General features: G+C 34.7%; 1 protein-coding gene across 4 annotated transcripts in view; it reads left to right on the forward strand.

Annotated features, from left to right (window-relative positions):
• The first annotated feature begins 2,079 nt into the window (after nucleotides 1-2,079).
• bonsai (28S ribosomal protein S15, mitochondrial) overlaps nucleotides 2,080-21,682 on the forward strand; it is a 79,746-nt gene continuing 60,143 nt past the window's right edge. For 3 of the 4 annotated variants that reach the window (XM_089236465.1, XM_089236462.1, XM_089236463.1), the window contains exons 1-3: nucleotides 2,091-2,422; nucleotides 15,439-15,514; nucleotides 18,056-18,103. In XM_089236465.1, the coding sequence (XP_089092591.1) occupies nucleotides 2,200-2,422; nucleotides 15,439-15,514; nucleotides 18,056-18,103 (347 nt within the window). In that variant the 5' untranslated portion in view covers nucleotides 2,091-2,199. Of the gene's footprint in view, nucleotides 2,423-15,438; nucleotides 15,515-18,055; nucleotides 18,104-21,682 lie in introns of all 4 variants that reach the window. The other variant, XM_089236464.1, reaches the window with a different exon arrangement.

The following is a 21,682-nucleotide window of genomic DNA, read 5'->3' on the forward strand; positions in this document are numbered from 1 at the left end:
ATTGTTTACATGCTAAAATAGCTATGTTTTGCCCGTCTCGCTCCGTCACGCCCACTTTTGTATTCCTCCGCGTCGGCTCGCGCACGTCTGTGTTATTGAACAGGCAGTCTTCACTCCAGTTTACTTATAGCCCAGTGCCCTCCAGTAATATAATCTCGATGAATTCCAAATACGGGACATCGCCAATTATTGCCAAGAATGACGCCAAAATTGAAAAAGTAACGACAAAGCCGCTTTGATTTTGGGGATGGTCATAGTAGCCAAAAGCCCTGTATAATTATTATTGTAAGCCGCTTGGATGCTGCCCTTTCTCCACTGAGCAGAGTTGCCAGATTGGCGGTTTTCCCGCCAAATTGGGCTGGTTTGAAAACGGTTCGGCGGGAAATTTTTGGCTTTGGCGGGTGGCGGTTTTTCCAAAATTGTGTTCATGGCGAATTTCTCCCTATTTTTCTTTATTTTTCTTTGCTGGCGCGGAAAGAAGTTTTGCTTTTTCACTTCAGTCCCCACCTCATGTTGTGTTTTCTTTCTGACAAGGCAGAAGGGATAGGGGGGGGGGAAATCTCACCCAACTATGGAAAGCCAGAACTTTCAACCACAATGCCTTTGCCACCCAATAATTGAAGGGACCGTAAAACAAAAACTTGGGAAACTGTCCTAGGCTCTAGATCAGTGGTTTTCAACCTTTATGATACCGCGGCCAATCGGTTATAATTTATCCAATGTGGTATAAGTAGGGTGACCATACATCCCGCATTTCCCGCGACAGTCCCGGTATTTTCTGTTTTTTTGGCCGTCCCGACTTTTTGGCAAAAGTGTCCCGGTTTTTCCTGTATTTCACACGAAGCCTACTTGAATTTTTATTCTTTATTGAAGTCAAAGATTGAAATTATTTTTCAACTCATAAATTATTTTAAGATAATTACAACTGTTACAACTCCCACATTTGCCTTGGTAAACGGCTTTTTTTTTCGTGGAATACATTTTAATCCACTGCAATTTGCAGTAATGCATCATTTCCCGCCATTGTGATTTTTCCGTAATTACAGCAATATTTGTCAACTTTGTTTGGTTTTAGCGTCGTTTTTGGCGATAATTGGCAATGTCCCGTATTTCTCTCGAGTAAATATGGTCAGCCTAAGTATAAGGGAAGTAGTATATCCAACACTATAAGGGAAATGGGAGACTTCAGTGACGTCACGAGCTTCGCGTGGAGGCCTTCTGCTATAGAAGGTGTTGCTCCGGCCCGACGGTTGGGAAACACAGTATCTAGACCACAGAAGCCTGTGAAAAAAACCGTAGCCTCGACAAACGTGAAGCTGGCAGGGCTCAAGCCCGGGAACCAGTTCTGTCTTAATGCATGGCCCGGGGGCCTCAAGAGAAGAGGGGCCTCAGAAAAACGAGAGGTAGTTGTATTTTTCGGGGATTTTCCATGTAGGGAATCAGAAAAATCACTTATCTCTCGGGGCCCATGATGCTCTTAAAATGGCCCTGCCAGGAACCCAGAAGAGTTCCTAAATTTTTTGTTTACTAGACCGTGAAAAATCTGGTCTGGAACCCATACCTAATTTTTTAATCATTGTGCCAAATTTCGTAGGCACCTATGCACAATTTGAGACAGTGCCGTCTTGACGCATGGGCCAACCCGGGCACGTCACGGAGGCCTTCAATGAAGAGCGGCGGGGAGGGATAAAAAATAAGATATGGTTAAGATTTGCGGGATTAAGCATGTGAATTGGTAAGTAAGCATTTGTAGTCTGGATGGAGGGCTGAGCAGAATCAATTTGCCCGAGGGCCCATGATGCTTTTAAAACGGCCGTGACTCCAGGCCATCTCTGGGCCGTTTTTCCAGGAGAGAGAATTTGTAGCCCTGACTTTCGCAAATTTTCAAAATCAATTCATTCGGTTAAAAAAAAAACATATTTTTTACGAAAAGGTGGAGGGGGGGGGGGGGAGTTAGTGACATAACAAGAAAAGAGAGCTATAAGCCACACCTTTGCAGACTAGAATATCGTCAAACTGTAGCTCGCTTGTTGCTTCATAGATGGCAGCACAAGCTGAAATATTTTGGGCTACTTTTTGTATACGATTTTGGCTGGAATTTTTTTAAAGACCTGGCAACTCTGCCACTGAGCTTCTCAGTGTCTTTCTTTTAATGGAACTTCATGTCAAGGCGTGATAATTAACTTGTATTTCAAAAGTATGTTGTTAGCTCTCGTGAAAAGGGGCCTCGTGACCATGAGGTCGTTCTCGATCTTGCACGGCCGCAAGAATCAGTCGCTTCGCTACCCGAAATGGCAGTTATTTCCAGTTTGCCACAACGTATCTGCTCGCAGATCCAAGAGACAAGTCAAAGAGAAACCCGTCGATTGGTTGCCGTTCCCTTGGACTATGCGACCAGTGTTCAGTGTTTTCGACAACAGCGGTACGCAACTTATAATTCAGGAACAGCTATAGTGTAATAATCCATTTTTTTTGGGGTGGGGGGAGAAAAATGTCCGAAGGCATGACGAGAAGTTGCCAAGAGTGAAATTAAATCATGCTTTTTCGAACGTCTTTTTTGCCGAGGAAAAAAATTGTCGCATGTGAATGCGTTTTGAATCGTGTGGTAGGTTTGGCGTAATAATGAAATTGTCATAAAAAATTTCGTCATGCAACTTGCAAATGCTCCCAGTATCATCGGAAGATTTAAAAAACGTATTCACATCAAAGAATAGTTATAGTAAAAGCCGTCTAATTTGGACACTCACTGGGTTCCCTCAAAATCAGTCCAAGTTGGAGAGATAATGAGTGATGGTGCTGAACTTAAATTTTCTGCAGTTGTAGACTTAAACCTTGCGGAAAAACCAAACAATATGACTTTCACCAATGTAATCAATTTTCACGTTTAATTTTAATGTTATTATTAATATAATATAAAGATGTTTCCTCCAGTTACTTTCAGTATGCTTAATTAGGAAGCTATTTTGCAAGAACTATAATAAAATTTAGGTGAATATAATATATTTAATGAAGCATAAATAATGCAGATTAATTAACGATGATTTGCGATATACAGGGTGTATATAATTAAGGTTCTGATTTCAAAACACTGTAAAAAAAAGAACGATTGTCAAAATGACTTGAAAATTGACATGAATATTCCTGAAGAAATATAATTTTATTAAGTGAAGGGAGAAAAAAAAAAAAGACTAAAATGTAAAATTAATGACATCATCCAACGAATGGGAAATTTGCTTGTAGAATGGAAACAATAGCCAGTCATGGCAGAATGATACCTTAATTATAGCATTGCACGATTTCATAATTCATGGAAACATCACAAAAGAAAATGAAGTAATTGAACAAATAACTACAACTTACTTAAGAAATGTTAAATATGTTGTCCACCGTGTGTTCTGGCTGTGAGGTGAAGGCGCAAAAATTCTTGTTTAACAGATCAGAGTATGCCATGGTCATGATATGTTCATGTGCTTGCAATTCACCTCTATTAAACCAAATGCACCCCCCACGTTAATATTCCTGAGGAACTTCTAACATATAGGGGATGCTCTGAAGCTTGCAATTCACCAAAGTTTGCGATCCGACCACTGTTCATAACATTTTGAGTTACCCTCTACAGCCAGAAGTTGCAAGGGTCAAATGAACTGATGGCCGGCCAGGTGTCGTGCAATCCTGTTATTGTCAAAATGGGTCTTAAGCAGCTACTTTGCTAGTATTGCAATGTGCATCTTGATAGAAGTTGTTCTATCCACACACTGATGCTGTGGAAGTGCCGAAATGATGTGGCTGCACACAATAGATTATACTGCAGGCCAAGTACAGCATCATCTACTTGCACATTTTGCACTACTTGCACTTTTTTTCTTTCGCTAAAGAAAATTCCATTGCTTCAGGAGTATCCATGCAAATTTCTAAGTCATTCTGACCAGTACTTATTGTATAGTTTTTGAATCAAAACTTCAATTATAATCACCCTGTATATAGCTGACAATTTTTCATAAATCTGTTATTATTATACAGTAGAACATTGATTAACTGGGCTTAACCATGAAAGTATAAAAAAAACTGTTGAATATTAAGACTGGGAGATATACAGTAGGAGATGTGCTACTTCTTGTGGGGAAAGAAAATGAAAATGTATGTGAGGTAATGTAACAACTAGTACACTAGTCTTTGTCCTTTAAGGACAGCTGGTGTCTTTATTGGATTATAGGACCACCTGCCCATAGCATGATGGTGTCACTACTGTTGCTGCTTCTTTGTGAAGGGAAAAAGAAACCTGTGAGAAGTACACCACTGCATTTAGATGTGTGATGCAATCCTTATTCATGAATTTGCTTAAGATCGAGCATCAGAATGTAGCCAAAGGTTAGAAAATGTGGCAAAAATGAGAAATTTTGGCTTTTGTATATAACTTCAAATAACTAAGATACTGCATATGAAAAATATACATATATTCTGGCCACTTTTATGAGACTTTTGAAAAAAAACCACTTATACTATTTAACGCCCAGGTAGAAAACCTGGGAGGGTCGTGAAAATACCAAGTTTTTTGTGTTCGAAGTGGACTCGTCCAAATTTCGGCCACTTCCCCTCTTCCACCACCCCTTCATTTCAATGGATTTTCGGGAGATAATTTGTCTACTGAAAACACCCCTTTCCTCACAGTATTATCTCTTTGTAAAATGCATTGAGTACCCTTAGTTCATTCTCAAGGAACATTCTAGTACATCAGCTTTTAAAATCCCATTGATAGGGCGTTGCAGTTGTCTTTCCCGTTCCCGCCTCTGACATGAGCTTTCATCTTCTTCCCCGTTGGTGACAAAAGCCCACCAAAACATACCCCCTAGCTGGGCCGACTTGAGGCGGTTATGGGCATTAACCTACTCGGCCGACTTCGGGCGATCTGGGCATTATAGAGTTAAAGATATACCATCAAAATATATCCCAAGAATATAAAATGGGATAAAAATGAAAAATTTTGGCTACTAATGAATCAATATGATAGTTTTCAAGGAAAAAATGATATTTAGGCCACTTTTATTTGACTTTTTGAAAAAAAACCACTTGGTTAAAACCAAACAACCCTGATTATTTCAGTCCCTTTTTGTAGAATATTCTCTAAAAGATTATTACCAGGAATTTTTCATCTCTAAATTAGATGCATAAAAATAATCCTGCAATTATGTTAGAATTATTGCAATGTGCAGTTTGCATAAAAAATTACGTTACTTAAGAGTTCGTGTTGTTCAAGATAGTCTGGTTATAATGACCTTCCCCCAATCATTCTGTCGAAAACATGGTAGGGGCCGTTCAAGTATTACGTAAGTAAATGTTTACTCATTTTTGACCCCACCCTTCCCCCACAATCAAAAATGAACTAAGTGGCACATTTACAGATCGCTTAAGTGTCCCGTGGTACAATTCCAGAACATTTACGCAGCTCGTGGCACATTTTTAGATGTGAAATATTATCACTTAAATGACCCGGGGAACAGCTGTCGTAAGGCCCGCCACTTGGCGATTTTTTGGTGCCACACATGTCTGATGGCCCGACGAAGTGTCACCAAGGCCGTCAGACACTACGGACGCCGAAAAAAAAAACATCAGCGTGCAAAACACATATAGAAACCACCAAGCATAAAAATAGAAAAAAATATCAGTTAAAAAAAATTACACCTGGCCCATTTTTTTAATAATAAAAAGATCGGGGCATAAGGAATTCCGGGCATAAATATTCTATGTATTAAAACTAAAACCCGGACTTTTTTTTTTTAATAAACGGATCCGGGCATGAAAAATTCTGTAGGTTCATTTTAAATAATAAACCGATAAAACAGAAGGCATAGCAATGGATGAATAACTAATAAATACAACGAAATAATAAAACGGTATGATACAACCTGAGCAGTAGATAATCCAAATAACTAGAGCTACAGAATTGAGGAATAATAATCAGAGACGTGCTGGAAATGGAACAACGGCTGTTTGGAATTTTTGAAAAAATGCGATGAACAAAAGAAGAAACAAAAATCCCGTTTGGTGAAGCCAGCGCCATGTAGTATCACCCAACGAAACCAGGAAGGTGTTAAAAAATACGGCAACCCAGAGAAGCATTATGACGGTCTTGGCGACTTATTGCGAGGGAAAAGTCGTGGCGGACCATACTGCATCTGTTCCCATAGTTTTAAAGCACTTAAGTGGTCCCCGGTGCGGTTCTACATCACTCAAGTTACCCGTGGCACATTCTCAGATTATTTAAGTGGTCTGCGGCATATAATTACGGATCACTTGAGTGATGCGTGGCACAGTTTCAGAGCACTTAAGTGGCCTGGACACATTTCCAGATCACTTGGATCCACAAAACATTTAGAGATCACTAAAGTGGTTCTGTAGGGCACTTATCAATTGGGGGGGGGGGATGTTACTTCAAGTGGCTACAAACTATCGAAAGGTTTTTCATGTTTTCGGCTCACAGAGTAAGATGTTATTAAGAATATTTCATATTTTATTTTCATAAAGGGTGATTGGCATTATCCAAACCCCCCTCGTCAGCAAATCGGAAACCTCTCTCTCTCTCTCTCTCCCCCCCCCCCCCCCCCCATCGATGATGATATGAATACTTGAACGGCTCCTCATATTGCGTAGTTGTTATATCAAGAATTATGCATATAGGATATTTCTTATACTAAAGCAGGACCGCATTAACCATGAAGCAAAATAATCCCAACTTAGGGCATCAAGAAAAAAGAAAAACCACAATGGTTTTTTTTTGTGTACAAATTTTTTCCAACATCAGCATCCGCCAGAAAATCTTAAAATTTTTGATTGATTGTATAGTTGAAGATATTCATCAAAAGAATGGCACAAATACGTACAACTTCTATAAAGTTAGCTTGAGCCATTTTAACAGCGTCATGGGGATCCCTTGACAAACTGATTTTTCTGAGCGGCCCTCTCTACCAGCTGAAAATTCCTGCCTATCAATTTGCATATTAACTCTCGCAAATTGTAAACAAATGTCCTGGATAGATCTTACTCATCTGTTGGGAGTGCATCACGTGTAAAAAAAAATTGCGGTTTTCTCTGCAAAGCATTCAGTCCAGTATGCTCGTAGTTTGAAATTTTGCATAAAAACATTTAAAAAATATATTTTTTTGCTTCTGCATAGGCTACACAGCCTAGTGCCACCTTTTTGTGGTTCGATCTAGAACTCTTAGAATATAGGTATGAAGATACTTTAGTTCGATCTACCGTAGAAGTAAAAGAAATGCTAACAGATTGCGACTCAAATGCATCGGAAGAATGAGTACCCAATGGTTATGGTTCACCAAACATCGTATAAACATCGTCAAACATCGTATGGTAAACATCGGCCATGCTACGATTCAGTGGTTGCATTTAAAGCCACTTTGTGAAATCCTAACAAGCAATCGATGGGAGAAAATATCTTTAAATGTTTTTAAAATATTTTGAAGAAAAAAAGTCTAAAGGCATTAAAACTATTCAAGTGCTTAGGGGTTTGAAATGTTTTAATGCGGCCCTGCATTAAAGCATTTGGTACTTGTATCATACCAGTCATTGTAATGGAACCAGGGTTGGTCTGATTTTGCCAAACCCGAAAAAACCCAGGTTAAAAAACCCAACAAAAACTACGCCTAAAAACTGCATTTACTCGCAAACAGTATACTTTCTAATGATGCTATTGCATTGTCATACTCTATCTCAAAAGAAATGCGCAAATAAATCTGTGTATTCAATGCTATTCAGGTTATAGGAGTTAGAAAAAAACCCTTGAAAAAACTCATTAAAAATTACACCTTAAAACCTCACTTGCAAACAGTATGTATTCTAATGATGTTATTCCATTGTCATACTCTATCTGCAGCTCCCACAAGGGTGGGGCTTGCAGGGCTCCAGCCCAGGACGAATCTTATTTTTTTACACTATAAATTCATTACAGGGGGTCCCATGAAAGATATCTGCCAAGGGGTCCTGACTCCAAGATGTGAGGGAGGGGTCATGACTCTTATCTTAGGAAAAACACTTAAATAAATCTATGCATTCAATGCTATTTATATTTCTTCCCATTATATTTTAAATGCCTTTTTTTTAGAAGTAAAAAAAAAAAAATTTTCATGAATGTTTTCTAACTCACAATTACCAATCCTTTTCAATAACACTTTTTGATTTGAGTGATCAAATTTTTTCACTAATTTCTTTGCTTTTTCACATCCAAGTTTGTTCCTCAGTTTTGACCATACCAGTCCAAAAGTAAAAAAAATACGCTCAATTGATGCAGATGTAATTGAATGCAGGTCTTTCAAAAATTTGCAAAAGTCTGCATTTAAAATCTTGTTTTTTTTTCTGCCTTGCAATGCATGATTTTCTACCACTTTTTTGCTTCAACTGACTATCACGTTTTGTGAAAACATTTATTGTTCCTGTATAGAAATCTGCATCTTCTATTTGAAACATCTTTAGTGCAATAACAAATTCTGTATTCAGTTTTTGGATCCATATTTCAGCGGAAGCTTCTTGTTCCTTAGTTAATCATTTTCCTCTCAAAGCAGCATCAGTCATATTTGCAAGGAAAGAAAATAAAGTTAGTGCTTCTTCAAAGCGAAGTGCAACACATTCCTTATACAAAGATAATTCTTTACTCTCCAATACATCTAGCCATATTTCTACTGTCTTTCGAAGAGTACAGCTATCTCTTTGTAAATTATCTCTAGGACTTTGCAGTACTCGATAACTGTACTTGCAAGTTGAGAAATTCTCTATAATCCTTTATCTAAAAACATAACAATACTTTTTTCAATTTCCTTATGTTCAATGGATATTTCTATGTATTTTTGGTAATTATGGATAAATGAAGATTCATAAAATGGGCTAAACATCCAAAAGCAAGGACATGTGGATGGTTTTGGACAATTAGGCCTATGTCATGAAATTTTTTTATTTTGTTCTTGTTATCGCAATCAGAAAAAACACTATTATACTCTTGCTTGATAGTATCCATAGCTATTTCAGCTCAGAATTCTGCTGTTTTCTTGTGCGAGTCACATTCTGCAGTCTCTATCTAGCTAGTGTGGATACTCACTGCAATGATGGAGGCAGCATTTGCATTTGGCCAACCATCCAACATCAGAGTGATAGTTGAATTTTTCAATTTCTCTGTCATTAGCATATCAACAGTTTTATCTGCTTCATCTAATAATGATCCAGCTAATTTCTTTCTATTAGGAGGGATATAACCCGGATGCAAAGCATTAATCATTTCTCTAAATGCATCACTATCGGCTATGTTAAAAGGTATATTACTAGCATAAAAAAATTTAGATACTTTTCGATCAATAACTAACCTCTGGCAGTAGTTTCAAAAATAAATTGTCATATTGGCCTTTGGTTTTTGATGTTCCGGCATCCGCAATAATATTCGAACTTCTGTGTGTATAAACATCATCTTCAAGATGTTGCTTTCTTTTCAATGAAGATGTCTCTTCAATGCATGAAGGTTCATTATCATCAGTGTTTGATGAACACAAAAGCAAGGAATTAGCTTCTGATTTCTTGCATTTATTCACATGAGCATGGATTCTTTTCACTTTTGCACTAACTATGGCATTGTAAAACTTACATAAGTCACTTGCCATTTGTTATCAGTTTTATTCACCATAGTCCATTCAATGGACTGTTTTCTTCCAGAACCTTCAGTCCTTGGCATTGCTGACTATTTTACCACCAAAACTTCTCTACACTTCTCTCAAAGTAAAATTTTAGAACTTGGACAGTTTATACACATAACTTGTGTAGCTAAACAGCAGAAAGAAATGGTGAAATGCTGTATCCAGGAGGAAAACATCCATTATCCAGTCCACTCGGATTGATGTGTTTCAGAATTTAGTTGCTTACAAATAATTTGTTAGGGTTTTTTTTTTTTTTTTTTTTTTTTAAATCACAGTTCTAATAAACTATACTCCTTATCATTTGGGAACAGTGTTTCTCCACTGGAGGTGTTTGAATTCTTATTATGCTTTAAGCACACATGAAACCAGCTAAAATTTTTATCAATATTGATTTAATGTTCTGTGATATTATTAATATACTTATATACATAATAATTGTCATAAATTACCCAGTCTATTATATTTATTTACAGCATATATAACTTCCTTTCCTTATGCTTCAATATCAAAAACTTGAAAAAGCACAGTGGGTTGGGTTTTTTTACTAACCCTGAATGGAACAGTCGTTATAACGTGGGGTCATTATAAGGAGCATTGACTGTAGCAATAAAAAAGTGCATTAGGTTAACATATTGTAGAACTCCATTTTTCTGGACCCCAGTTAACTGGTTTCCTTTGAGAAAAAAGGAAATCCGTAGAATCTGTATTTTGAACGTTTCTTAAAAGTGTGCTGGTGTTGTGATAGTGAATACACAGACAATGAGTCTGAGTGATAAACCTTCATAGTAATAGTGATAGCTACATACTAAAGCAAAAATTTTTTTTATTAAAAAACTTTTGTTTTTGTAAATTATCTTGATTGGGGGTCTGGTTCTAACTGATCCAGATAGTTGTATCTACTCTTTGACAGATTATTTTCACTAATATTTTACAAAATTCTTTCACAATCTCAGTTTTTCGAAATAAAATTAATGCGCCACGTCCATTTGTGTCAAACAGTGGTTCTGAAAGTGTCACAGCTCTTATGGATGTTGTGAGCCTTTGTCATGGGTGTCCTGATATCTTATTGTGTGGGTATTTTTTTACCCTTTCTGTCAGACAAGTTTGGTGGAGGGAATTTCTAGGATAAAGAAAACATTGAAATGAAAATAGAATCCTACTGCAATGAGAGATGGACGTAAACAAGTTCATTAACTGAAGGATGTACTTAGACAAGAAATGTATTCGGCTACTGAAAAAGGCAAAAGGGGGCAAAGAACACATTTTTTCTTAATTAGGTTTAAAATTGTAACAAGTGTTGAAAAAGAAAATTGTTTCTTTTAGTAATACAGTAAAACCTGTCTTTAACGGAATCACAAGGGACCGAGATTTTTTACTATTGAACACAGGTTTCCGCTTTATAGAGGTTCAATTGGCATAGTGTGTAAAATTATGTAACGATCTCAAAAAATTGAAATGAAATAAAATAAAAATGAATTAATGGAAAATAAAGTGAATAAATTATAAATATATATATATAAGTAAATTATAAGTAATGATTAAATATTTATCACTTGGTATGATGCATTTATAAAAATACATACTGCATTTACTTCACAACAGAATGTACTGTATATAGTCTAATGTTGAAAAACATTACAGTACACTACATACACTAACTATTTGCATCGCCAAATAGAATGTAAAAAATTAAAAACAGTACTATAAATAACTTTATTTTTACCAGTGGTCAATAATAGTCAATAACTGTATGCAGTTCACACCCTTTGCTGCCTGATTTTCAGTAAACAGTTTTGTTTCAGAAATTATATAAAAAATGCCTGAGTCATTATGGTATAAAGCGAAATTTCTGCAGTTCTCTGAAGGTTGCGACAGTATCTGTATAAAACTTTACCCTATACACTGTTTTGTCTTCTGAAAATGATGATGTTCATCTCATCTTCATCCACTTCTGTTTGACTCATTCTCTAAAATTTTCAATGAGAGTCTATATTTGTTGTGTCAGTTTCAGTTTGTACGTTGTCGTCTAGGTTTATATAATCCTCAGCACTGCGATCACAGAAAGCAGCGTTAGATGCAGTTTTGTAAGACCTGCATATATCATTTGGAAATTCAACCTTTGCACTGATTTCTTCTGTAGAAAAGCTTGTTTTTTCGAAGATTTTATAACAATTTTAGGAAGAAAATGCCTTACTACATGGCTTATTAAAATCTGCATCAAGTATGGAAACAGTTTTTGCTAATGTGGGGGAGGTTAGGTAGAACTTGTATTGGCAAGCAGAGATTGCATAAAAAAATTTCAGTAGACACTTCAACATTCTTTGTTATTCTATTGGTTTGGAAAACATTCATAGTGTCTGTATGAAATTTTCTGTTAAAAGCATGCAATTTTCCTTTCCATTTCTGTGTTAGACAGGTTCCGTTTAATCCAGGTTTTTTAATGTGTATTCTAGCATTCAAATCACAGGACCAATTTTTTTCCATTAAAGATGTTTCTGCTTAATATAGGTTGCATTAAAGATCGGTTTTACTGTATTAAAATGCAATACAGTAGGACTTGGATAATTTGAACTTGATTAATTCAAACTTTTACAAACTCTCGAGTTTTCTATGTAATTTTTGTTAAAATTTCTTGTGTAATTTGAATGTTTTGGATAATTCGAAGTTGGAGGGAAAAAATTATGATTAGTTGGGAAAAATTCTAAAAGAAGTCAAACTTTATTTTATTCGACCAAATGTTAAACAACATATTTTCAAAACAAAAAGTTTTGAATATTCAGTTTTTCTTTATTCCTTTCATAATTTAATGCCCATTTTCACATTGTTTGGCTGGAGGGCATCAAGAATATGTGCCACTTAATGCCGATTGTTTTTAATCTATAGATCAAGGTGCACCATTCAAAATCTGAATCTTTTTATAGTCAAACTACAAATTATAACATTTTGATGTAAGTATATTTCCTTGATAGCATAAAGAATGACAAGTGAAATTTGGAAAGCAGTGTCGTAACTGAATGATCATGAATTAATTGTTCCATAAATTAGGCTTTAAGCATGGTCAAAAAATTCTGCAGTGATATTCGTTCCAGAACAGTAGCTGGGATCAATTATTATAATTGTAAATAATTAAAATTCGGGAAACAGTTTTGTAACTGATGATAAAATTTTAATAATTGATAACTATTATCCCCACGTGAATGTTGATGATTAAGTTGCAATTTGTAGTCATTTTACAGATCCAGGATAAATTAATTGCATAATTCAAACTTTTTCCAGTGACTGGATTTCAATAACTGTTTATCATCATTAAATTTGATTGTCTGTATCATGACAATACAATCTTTCAATTACCTCAGTTTTAATATTTGTTTAAATAATAAATTGCATAGAGAGAGATAGATGGCTTTTTCTCAGCCCAAGATATTAAGGAAACATTTATTTTCTGGATACTATGCTGAGGTGAACTCGGAAAGAAAAGTCATCCGGTCTCTGCCAGGATGATGACCCAGGCCACAGAGTAATAATACTATAGAGTGCGCGCGAGGGGTTACAATGTGAAGCAAAGATCCGGAGTCACGTGACTCCAGTCGAAAGGCTGGTCAGGGAATCTCGCTGGCAATGCTTTCCTTATGGCTACTCGTATGACGATCTACACGGGCTGTCTTATTTTTGATTAGAATGGCCAACACTTGCGCAGCTTTCGGATGTTCTGAGCGGTTTAGGAAAGGGGGACCAGTATCCTTTCACAAGGGAATACTTTTTTGCTTATTCCTCTTCTTATAAATTAAAAATTGGAATATTAAATTGACGATGCAATGGATTTCTGACGTAATCTCAGTTTTTAACGACTCCATTTTGGATTTAATTCAATTAAAGTTCCAAGTTTTGGTAAAATTCAAATGTCATGAATCATTATTAAATGTTTTAATAGAATTTTTGGCAATAAATGATTGAAATTGTGAGTTTTATGAAGTTTTAACTGAAATATACGTCTCCGCAAGATTTGGCGAGATTTGGCGAGCTAGTGAGTTCATTCGAGTTTTGCTCAACTTGGAAGAAAATATGCTTTTCAGAAGGAGAAATTGATGAAAAATATTCTATTTAAATAGAATGTGAGGAAAACTTCCCCCCCCCCTCTAGACAATTGCAGTTTTGCATAAAAATGCATAACAACCTCTAAAAATAATAGTATTTTTACCCCTCTTCACACCTGAGATAAAGCTATTACAGAAAAGAAATTTTTTTATTCATTAATTTGTTTTTTGTATGTGAAATTGCCGCTTCAAACAAGAAAATTAATTATTCAATTGATTTTTTGAGTCAATATCTGTACTAAGACCTGAAGTCATATATTGTGTACCTCAGATGTTATCTTGAAAAAGAATCATTCTAAAAACGATTTAATACCTTAAATTAAGATTAACATATGCATACTTTTGGAGCGAAGAGATTACATATGTCACATATATATATATATGTGACATGTGTAAATATTATATTATATATATGAAATATTATATCCTAAAATATTATATATATATATATATATATATATACACACTTTAAGTTATTACATATATACTCTACATGGAATTTTAATTCTTATAATTTAGAGAAATTGATGATGAGATTCTGTAATTTTCTTGAGTAAAATCTATTTTAATCCTGAAATATTATGTAAGTGTTTACAGTTTTGTGTGATGAGGTTATAAAAGGTTTTTCAGGAATGTTAGAAATGAAACTTTTTCTTATTGTTTGAATATTGTTTCATGACTGAATATGGTATGAGTGTGAATGTGTTACATTACATAACATAATATGATGCATTATAATTAATTATACATTAATTATGAGTATATAGAGTAATTGTAATGTTCTGGAAAGATATATTTTTGTTTTAATGACCCCTAGTATAAATAAATTTTCGAAATTAAAAGCGACAAAGTGAATGAAGAGAATATTTAAAAATATAAATGAATTAGGCTTTACAACATATACGTTGTTCCGTTTTCCAATATTTGTTTATTTTATAGAATTTATTTTTTCAAATCTGATACTCCCTAAATATTTCACATAAAAATGAGTGAAATTCATTGAAAAAATGAAGGAAAGTTTTCATCAACTTGATCGAATTGAGTCAAATTTCGTTACAGCAACATCCTAGCTTCTGCGAAAACGCGCCAAATGTAATAGCGCAGAACCTGTTCTTTCCCCGACAATACTGCTCATCTTTTCTTCACGTTCGACAAGTTTTATGAATAGCGTGCGCGGTCTATTTATATCTTAAGTCTATGACCCAGGCCCTCTTGCCCAGTATGCAAGAGGGCCTGAGTTCAAGTCCCGTCGGAGACAGGATGACTTTTCCTTCTGAGTTCACCTCAGCATAATATCCAGAATATAAATGTTTCCTTAATAAATTGCATAATTGAAATGCATTATAATTTTGAGTTTTAAGAAAATCAATATTCGACCATTAAATATTTGGACAAAATCAATATTCGTCCCATCCCTACCTGTTTGAGACTTTAAGGTGGTGGTTACACTATTCTGGGGAGCTGTGATAAACATTATCAAGGGCAAGGAAGCTGCTGGTGACAAAAGTGTGAGAATCATTGCTGTAAGCTCATTCATGTGTAAGACACAATGGATGTCTCTAAAAAAATTGTTTTTTTTTAAAAAGCTCGAGCATGAAATAAGTTGTGATTTGGTGCATATATCAGATTGGAATTTTTTTTATTTATCCCATCAGGTGATCAGTTAAAAACGAGTGAAGTCGATGTGTCTCTTCTGAAAGTCGGTTTTGAATTTTCTGATGAATTGAAAATGTAAGTAACAGTGTTATTGGTTTGATTTATTTCTTGCATTCATAATTTTTTTTATGTTCCCATAGTGTGTGAGATAGTTACGATTTTTTTTTAAAAATTTGTGCGTAAATTTGTCTGTATAGCAAGACGTTGCTGAATTGTTATTTCTTTACAAATATCGGCATTATCAAATGTGTGGAGATTTCCATTTGAAAGGAAATAGTTCTGTCATAAATGCTCAGCTTTTCAAACATTTTTCCCTAGTTGTTGAAAAATATTTGAAAAGTTTTGCATTTGTGTAAAATTTCTGAAGGGATGATCTTTCTCAGAATAGGCATTTCCCATGGTGATGAATAGCATTTGCATACAGAAATGTCCTCTCCACTTGTTAATACAAGATTCATTGAGAGACTGGTTATTTGTGGAGATGAAGACCTCTTCATCTCCACAAATAACCAGTCTCTCAATGAATCTTGTATTGACAAGTGGAGAGGACACTTCTGTATGCATGTGGCCATCTGGTTGGCCTATGTCATTCACGAGCTATTAGTTGATTGCTACCACCGTCCATGTACGGTGCCTTTCAACATATATATATATACGCTCCAAGGTTGAAATGTTCTATCTGCTTCCATAGCTTAGATGGTAGAGCACTCGTCCGGCAAGTGAGAGACCGGGGTTCTAGTCCCCGTCGGGGCAGTGATGAATTTTCTTCCTTGTAATCTTCATCTCCACAAATAACCAGTCTCTCAATGAATCTTGTATGAATAGCATTGCCTAGAAAAATAGGAAGCTTCCCCGAATATAAAGAGGGAGGAAAAAACCCTCCTTTGTAATAGGAAATGTGAAAGCAGGGGGTGGGATTGGAACATCTAATAGTTGCACATACCAGCCAACCGTTACGATTTTGTCGTATTTAATATGATTTTAGCAAATTAATACGATTATACACTTTTGGTTCTAAAAATAAGATTTTTTTACCGAATTGTTAATTTTGACGTTTTCCTGCATATGTCATAAATTGGTCAGCGTTAGAAATCGATGGTCTGTTGAACGCAAAGCTGCTTGAAAGATCAAATGCAACTTTGATTGAAAGACATCACTCCGCAGAACCAGGGCTGTATTTATGTTTTTGCACCCCCCCCCCCCCACTCCCATTTCAGTTTTTTTTTTACCCCTACCATGCCATTACTAATAAATCATAAAAAAACAAAAGACAAAGTGATACTGTGTATATTTGCACCTAAATTTTACTTTTCTATCCTGTATTTGTATCCTATTCCGATCTATAATGATTGTCATATGCCGGGGTGAGGGATGCTCAACCCCTGCAGCCCACAGGCATCTACACATCGACGAAAAACACTAATAACTTTAATTTGAATGTATGGTGCATACATTCGAATATGAAAGTATCTCAGCCCCAATCAATGGTGTCGAGATACTTTCTACATACTTGGTTATAATCTAGCAGCAAAGTCAGTAATGCATTACATATTATCTTCAACCGCACGTCCTAAAGTGTATTTTGAAATAATGAAATACTTTTTCAAAATTGTTTCGTGTACCGATTAAAATTCTAGACAGGGGCCCGCCAGTGGTTTGTGCACTTGTGTGATTTAAATGCTTGCATTACTTGAATATGCAGATTGCATCCCACAATCGTCTGACGGTTTTCAAAATAGGAATAGCAAGAAAACTGTGACAGATATTAGTCATTCTTGCGGAATGTAAATGTGCGAAGTCAGGAATTTCAGCTACGTCATTCATGTTTCAAGGGATTGCATAGTTATTAAAATTACAAAAAAAAAAAAAATTTGTATGGACAAATCTGCGTCCAAAAACCAAATTAAATAGATGTTGCCCTGTTTCTTCTGATGCCAACAAAAAAAAAAAAATACCACGTTTCTAAATGCAATATTAGCAAAGATATCTGAATTCAAAAACGAAGAAAAGTTAGGAAAGAAGCGTTGTTCATTAGTTTTTGCTGCTTTTTTTCCCAACTTTCCACTAGTTTTCAAATTCAAATATCTCAGTGAATACCTAAAAAACATTGAAACTCTTATTAATGTAACTGTTTTTGTTTTTCCATTCCCTATGCTACTTTTATGTTGAAAGCTATATAATAAAAGAATATGAAAAACAAGCATGTAAAAATTTTTTTGAAAAGTTAATTTAGTATTTAAAAGGTTAGAACAATACATATTTTATAGATTTTCTCCTGTTATACCAAAATCAATTTTTTTGAAATTTTTTTATGTGATATTCAAAAATGAGCCATCTTAAAAATCAGTGACCGAAAATACACCACGAAACTTCACAGTTTCTAAAACTTGGCAGTTCATTGGTTTCCAGACAATTTTCCATAATTTCAATTCAACAGGTCTGAATAATCAAATTTATTATATTAAATTGATTCTAAATACGAATTACTGTGGGATTTACTGAGTAGCAATTAATTTTTTTTATTAGAATTAAAAACAAAATGAGCAATAACTAATATATATTTTATTGTGGTCTTTTGTTTCCATAATATTTCATTGCTTATGTTTTTTATTGCAGTGCACCTAGTTTCACACAGTACCGTATTTCTTGGAATAAGCACTACATGTATGTATGCGTCACTGTATCGAAGGAAAAAAGAACCATGAATATAATGACATTTTGTTTATGAACTTGACATAAGGCTCGCATCCACCGCACATTTCTGATATAAAATTTATTAAATGCTTATTTTTAATTTCGGAAATACTTGCTAAATGCTCAGTAATATTTGTCAAATGTTTGCCAATTTTAAAAATTCTACTCGGTCAATTGAGAGTTGAATATCATGTAATTCAATGGGCCAATCTCTTGGAAATTGGGTTTTTGAAACGAAAATGGATATACGCGTCACACCTCTCTCTAAAATAAGAAAATGTTATAAATTATCATTAAAGAAAACTCAAAATACAAAACGTATGAACTTATCAGAAATGAGTAGCTATATTTGATATTTACTTACTTTGTTTTCGTCGGGAAAGTGTAAAATGAAGAGTAGCTTTTTCCCGTTTTGTTGTAATCCTGCGTTTATAACCGAATGTAGTTTTGTGTGTAAAACTGTATGCAATTCATAAAAGTGTGGGTTCCGCTAAACTCTATATTTGCCTCCCCCTATTTTTCAGGAAAACTGTCCTTAGGACCAGCTGAATAGTCAGTCACATGACCTCGCCTACCACTCTTTACTATGATTTCTTTATTCCAATCAGTGACTGCAAACAGATGTTGTTCTGGGTTGACCAGCTTCATCACATTTCGGTTCCCAAACAAGTTTAAGAAAATTATATTGTAATCGAATTCATCCATTCAATTTATGCCCACTTAACACTGTTTCTATTCCCCCCCCACCCCCCCAAGATGGTCAACCATAGCTTGAAAACCATAGTACTGAAAACCTTGATCGAGAGGGCAAGAAGACTGTGAAGGAAAAGATCTAGGTAAAGAGATTGAGCACTTAAAATCAGTTTTCCGCTCTAATGGGTACACAAAAGACATCAAGAAAGCCTTACGCTCCATCAAGGAATCACCAACGGAAAATGAGCAGTCACAATCAATTGGAAAAGCTGTGCTGCCTTTTATCCCCGGAGTGACGACAAGAATCAGCAAGGTCATGAAAAAACATCATATAAAGACCATTTTCAAACCAACCAGAAAAATATGTGAAATGCTGCGATCAGCAAAAGACCACCGTGACCCTCTATCAACACCGGGGATCTACCGAATACACCTGTGGTCAGGTATATATTGGAACCACAAAAAGATCTGTGGCCACAAGAATAAAAGAGCACGAACGATGCTGCAGAATGGGCCAAACAGAAAAGTCGGCGGTGCATGCGCTTTACGACAACCACAGTGTACAGTTCAGTAAAACACAGGTAATAGCTAATGTTGACCACTTCTTCCCACGAATCTACAGAGAGGCTATTGAAATATACAAGCACAAAAACAGCTATAATAGAAGAGAAGAAACTTTGAAATTGAGCAGATCCTGGACACCAGCTCTCAGAAGAACAAGAACCTTCCCCTTCAAGATCCAGCAACAGAATGACGACAACAGCCAATCAGATAACTCCACATCTCTCGGGCCAATCAGGTTCTACCAGCATAACAACTGTTTACAATACGCTGCCAGCCATAGAATCAACTGACCAATCGCAAAACAATAGTGTAGTTCAAGCCACTTATGTGCATAAATACAACCTGAGACTCCGGAAAACTTGACTTTGATCCAGTTTATCAATTCTCCTGATGATGCCAACCACTAGTGTTGGGGAAACGTTGAGAACTAACTCAAACGGACGACTGGAACGGAACCCGAAAAAACAATTTTTATCAAATGATAGCCGCGAAAACCTTATCAACTATTTTACTTTGAATTCCAAAATGATGATACAATTTCCATTTGAGTTAAATATTTTATGTTATCATAAGAAAAATTTGCTAACCCTGGAGTAGGCTACTGAAGTAGCAGCAGTGACTTTATCACCACCTGCTGGGATGATAAAGTCTTGTAATTAAATAAGACACCAGCTGCCCTCTGAAGGACAAAGACCAAAGTCTTTATATCTTCACAAGCTATTATTATTTTTTAGAATCATCATCACAACAAGAAACACATCTAATATATCACCACCAGGCATTATATACATTAGGTTTTCAATTCTACTCTCTTCCATCTGCCTTTACAACAATTAGGTTGTAGCTGATAATTATTTCATTCTTTGTGATTTAATGCCTCATATTCTGGCTTTTTATCAGCAATTTTAAATTATTTCTTGGGAAAAATATATAGAGGCTTGTGTGTTAAATATTATGATGTAGATTTTTTTCACACATGTAAAACCATTTCATGTTTATCATACACATTAAATATATGTTTATTAAAATATATACTGTAAAAATCAAAGTAATTAAAAAAAATTTAACACTGTTGTGGTAAAATAACTTTATAATTAAGCATGTTAAAAAACTTCAGAAATTAATCTGTATATATAAGTATATGATTAATATTATCTGGAATTATCGAATACAAAATAATTCTTTATGTAAAAATATATCAGATTGTAAAAGTTCGTCTTTGCTGCATCATAAGAAATATTTATAGATCAATTAAAAGTGAAATTAATTATTTGGAATTTGAACACTTCTAAGAATCTGAACATGAAGGTTTAATTTAAAAAATTATTTTATTCACCAAAAACCTTTTTTTTTCACCAACTCCCATTTGACACTTTACATTAACATTTCTAATTATTTCATGAATTCATTTAATCGTAGAATTTTAAAATTTATTAATTGTTTTGAATTATTGCATCAACTACTCATGAAACTTAATTTAGTGAATACTGTAATAAATGTATGAGCGTACATGAAAAATAAAATATAAATAATGTAGTCATATAAGTGGAATTGTGTTTTGTTACTCGAATATATTAACTGTCAAAATAATTTTTACTTTTCTACAGTTTTCTTAATATATTAATGGGATTAAATTTTAAAAAAATTGAAAATTCATGCTGTGCATCCAAAAAAAAAATGTTTAAAAAATTGTGTTAAAAATAAAAAAAATAATAGTGGAAATTTCATTTGAATGTATTGAAAATCTGCAAAGTTATGATATATTTTCACAAATAATATTGTTTGAATGGGGTTAGCCTAAGAGACGTCATTCGTGAGGTTAGAAAACATTTTTTTTCTCAAAAAGTTTGAGATATGTACATGAAACTTTGCATGGTCAACAAGCATGGTAGAAACAATAAATAAAAAATAATAATTGGAATCCGGGATGCACTTCAGTATCTAGTTGAATGATTTGAAATCGGAACGATCCAGTCTTATTTCGATGAATTTTGTGTTGCGAGCCAGAATAAACATATTAACGGTCAAAAAACCATTATTTTTTTTCTCCAGTATTTTACTTCATATATTTAGGAGAAATTTAAAATAAAAGTTGTTTTGGTAACTGCTGTGCCTCTGGTCTAAAAATACGTTTGAAAAATTGTATTTTTTCTAACGAAACATTCCACAAAAACAAAGTTTACATAATTTTTTTGCATGTAAATTTCAAATATAAGTATGAATTATTTTTATTCATATTCTGCATGTTTTTGTGAACACTTTAGTGAAAATTTCACTTGAATATATTGAAAA

Source organism: Pholcus phalangioides, unplaced genomic scaffold (genome assembly GCF_987345545.1).
Source record: "Pholcus phalangioides strain wild (caught in Gottingen) unplaced genomic scaffold, Ppha-v1.0 ptg000009l_1, whole genome shotgun sequence".
Taxonomy (NCBI): Eukaryota; Metazoa; Arthropoda; class Arachnida; order Araneae; family Pholcidae; genus Pholcus; species Pholcus phalangioides.